General features: G+C 42.8%; 1 protein-coding gene across 1 annotated transcript; it reads left to right on the top strand.

Moving 5' to 3' along the window:
* Positions 1 to 443: 443 nt before the first annotated feature.
* Positions 444 to 3,059, top strand: HSBP1L1 (heat shock factor binding protein 1 like 1; the record flags this gene model as incomplete). Its single annotated transcript, XM_080610117.1, has 3 exons — positions 444 to 488; positions 715 to 781; positions 1,675 to 3,059. 3 exons carry the CDS (start codon positions 444 to 446, stop codon positions 1,818 to 1,820), a joined length of 258 nt encoding a protein of 85 aa, XP_080466243.1. The 3' UTR covers positions 1,821 to 3,059.
* Between the last annotated feature and the right edge of the window lie 200 nt (positions 3,060 to 3,259).

Raw genomic sequence — 3,259 nt, 5'->3', positions numbered from 1 at the left:
CTACATGCAAGCACGACTGCAAGAGGCACTGCCCAATTTGTGCTGATGCTTTCTGTCCTGTCTCTTCAGACATCCTTGTGCAAGGAACTTCCAACACGCACGGTATTTTTACCACTCTGTGTTGCAAAACTAATTACATGTTAAAAAGGAAACAAACCTTAAAACAAAACCAAAACACCAGACTTAAACGGTGCTGGTAGACAAGCATTTTTCTTCTCTTCAATCCCATGAAACCGTAAGACTTCCCCAGCATCCTCATTTAGTTATTACCCTGCAAAACTACGATTTCTTCGGGAATAAAGGAATGGGGCTTAATGGTTCACCCTCTTCCCCTCCCTTCCCTTGCTGCCTCTCCTGCCGGCGGCTCCGGGCGGGGCACTCACCTGCCCGCCCCGCCGCAGCCAGGAAGGCGGACGGTGGGTCGCGGCTCGGAGCCGGAGCCGATGGCGGCCGCCGACCCGCCGGGCGCTGGAGAGCTCTCGCAGCTGGTGAGCCTGGCAGCGCGGAGCGGGGGCCGGGTCTGGGGAGCCCTTTGCTGCGGGGTTCCGTCTGGGTGGGCGTCTGCCCGGCACCGGGGCCGCCTCGCCGGCGGGTCCTCCCGGACAGGCGAGCGGAGAAGGGCAGGAAGCCGGCGGAGAGGGGCAGGAGGACGCGCGTCCGGGGCAGCCGCCCCGGGGCCCCTGCATTCTGTTTTTCTCTGGTTTTCACCCGCAGGCGGAAAACCTGCTGTATCAGCTGCAGGAGAATTTCCAAGCTCTGACTGAAAAGATAACGCTGAGAAATATCCTCTTTCGGGCCGGGTTACTTAGCCGCGCGGGACGGGTTTCATGCTCCTAAGGCTGCGGCTCCCCCGCTGAACCGGGCCTGATACTCCCTCTGCGCGCTGATGTGAAGAAGAGTTTTGCCTTTTAACGTCTGGGCGAACTTCTTTTTTCCTAGCCATCAAATTGAAATGTAATGATTGATGTTGCTAAGCGCTATGATGTAAAGACAACCAAATTGCCCCAAAGCCCGTTTGTTTTTTCCCTTTACTCTTAGTAAATCCGTAAAGACCCGAGCACGGGAAGATGAGCCCTCAAAAGGAGAAAATCACACTTGAAGGGGCTCTGAGCTTGCTCATTAGATGAACTTGCAGAAACTACCTCTGCTTTCTGAAATTGAGAATTTATAACATTTTCCATTTTTCCTGGAACTCAACCTTTCAGGAAGTGGCTGCTTTAGTGCAAGAAAATAATTACGTTTTATACGATCAGAATATCTTGTGGAAGGTGGGTTTGAACTGGATTGTCCTTTCCAACTGAAACCATTCTATGATTTATGAATATGAGCATAATGTTTTATGTAATCAGAATATGAGCAGCACTCATACTCTGTGTAGATTTACTGTATGGAATCACCTAAACCAGTTCCTCATAAAGAAAGCAATCTCTCACACATAAAATACTCCAGCTCAGTCATGGGGATACAGGAAGGCATTTGAAAATATGAGGAACATAAATGCTTCTCTCTTATCTGTTGCAAGAGGAAGTGGGCATACAAACTTGTGCATGCTTCACCTTGCCTTAAACGTAAGAGGCTGAAAATATGTGGAAGAAAGCTGCATGTTTTTGTCACAGAAGAAAAAAAAGAACACCTTACTCGAGATTTATAAATAAGTTATCTTTAACATTTTACTGGAAGAAATGGGCGAGCGCATTGATGACCTTGAGAAGCACGTTGCTGACCTGATGACAGAGGCTGGGATAGAAAACATCGATAAAGAGGTAAGAGTAATGAAACTTATTTTTGACTGTGTTTTACATATTTCCACTTGGTTCTGAACTATGGGCAGCTCCTAGCATGAAAATAATTTATTCATTAATAATGTATTATTTTTATATAATTATAGAAAATATAAATTAAAATATTATTTATTAATCATACCTTGTATTTACTTGGATTTTAAAGTGTACTGCAATTAAAAAAAAGAAAAAAAAAAAACAAACCACAAAACCCAGAATTATAAACATTTTGGATTTCTTTTTGCCAAAAGCAAAGAATGCTAACAGGTTTTCAAAAGCAAAACTAGCTTGCTGCGTCTCTTCCAGCTGAGTGCCATATACATGGGGTAGTGCATACTAATCCCAAATATAAAACTTAGGCTGTACATGTGGCTTAAAGCACTCCTGTCCACCATTCCTGTCCCTCAAGTAAGCTAACCTGGCTGACTGAGGATTCTCACTGGTATAAATTTATGTACCTTTGCTTTTAAACCCACTTCAGCTTCCCAGCATGGCTCAGAGAACACCACTTAAATACATTCACCCCAAACACAGCAGTAGTTTGTTCTTGCAGCAGTAAAATGGGGGGTGGAAGAAGCAAGGATAACTTCAGTGGTATTGTCAGATAGTCTGTAATACAAGTTCAGGATTGTGTGCTGGATTTTATATCCCTGTCTGTTGCAAATACCACCCCCACTCACTCCCTGATAGATGCCTTGGTGTGCTTAGTATTTACAAGCCAGTATTGCTTCTGTGTTCTGTGGGTGCCAGTAAGGTCATCTTCCTGTCGCAGCATGCTTTCAATTCAAACTTGACACATCAGTTACTCTCTGTCATTTAGAGACTGCTCACCCAGTCAAAGACAAGAATGTAAATTTACTAAAGTAATTTAAGCATCTGTTTGTTCTGATGTCTTTCTTTTTTTTTTTGTGCTAAGCTATGAAATAGTTTTTAGAAATACAGAAAGCCAATCCATGAAGATGTATTTAACTGTACAGAGATCTTCCTATTTTTATGCTGAATCACATTCATGAATAATTAAATCACTAACCTACTTACTGTTTCTTTGCAGCACTGAAATGTGATGTGAGCAAGAAAGACACTGCACTGGATTGGGGAGTTCACAATGAGTGTCACTAGACATGAAAAATGTTAATGAAAACATGCTTGCATCATGTCATGATAGTTACCTCATTAAAAAAAACCCACCAAACCTACTGTCCTGTAGAAAGCTTGGTTTATTCATCTAAATGGGACCCTGTATTTCCTGTCATAAAGAACAGTTAGTTTCAGGGAAGGCAAAACCACTCTTTTGAATAGAAAACTATATCCTACATAGTGAACTTGTCCAGTCACTAACTTTTCCAATGTATGAAAATGTATGTCATGTATTTCAATAATATTAAAATTTCCTTATTTTTTGTTGCCTTTTTAAGTGTTCTCAGAATAACAAGATGCTTCTATGACAAAACTTCCCATTGCATGTGCCATTTTGATGT

The sequence above is a fragment of the Psittacula echo genome (genome assembly GCF_963264785.1).
Source record: "Psittacula echo genome assembly, chromosome: 2".
NCBI classification, from domain to species: Eukaryota; Metazoa; Chordata; class Aves; order Psittaciformes; family Psittacidae; genus Psittacula; species Psittacula echo.
The sequence above is the reverse complement of the archived record's forward strand: the minus strand, read 5'-3'. Positions and strand labels throughout refer to the sequence as shown.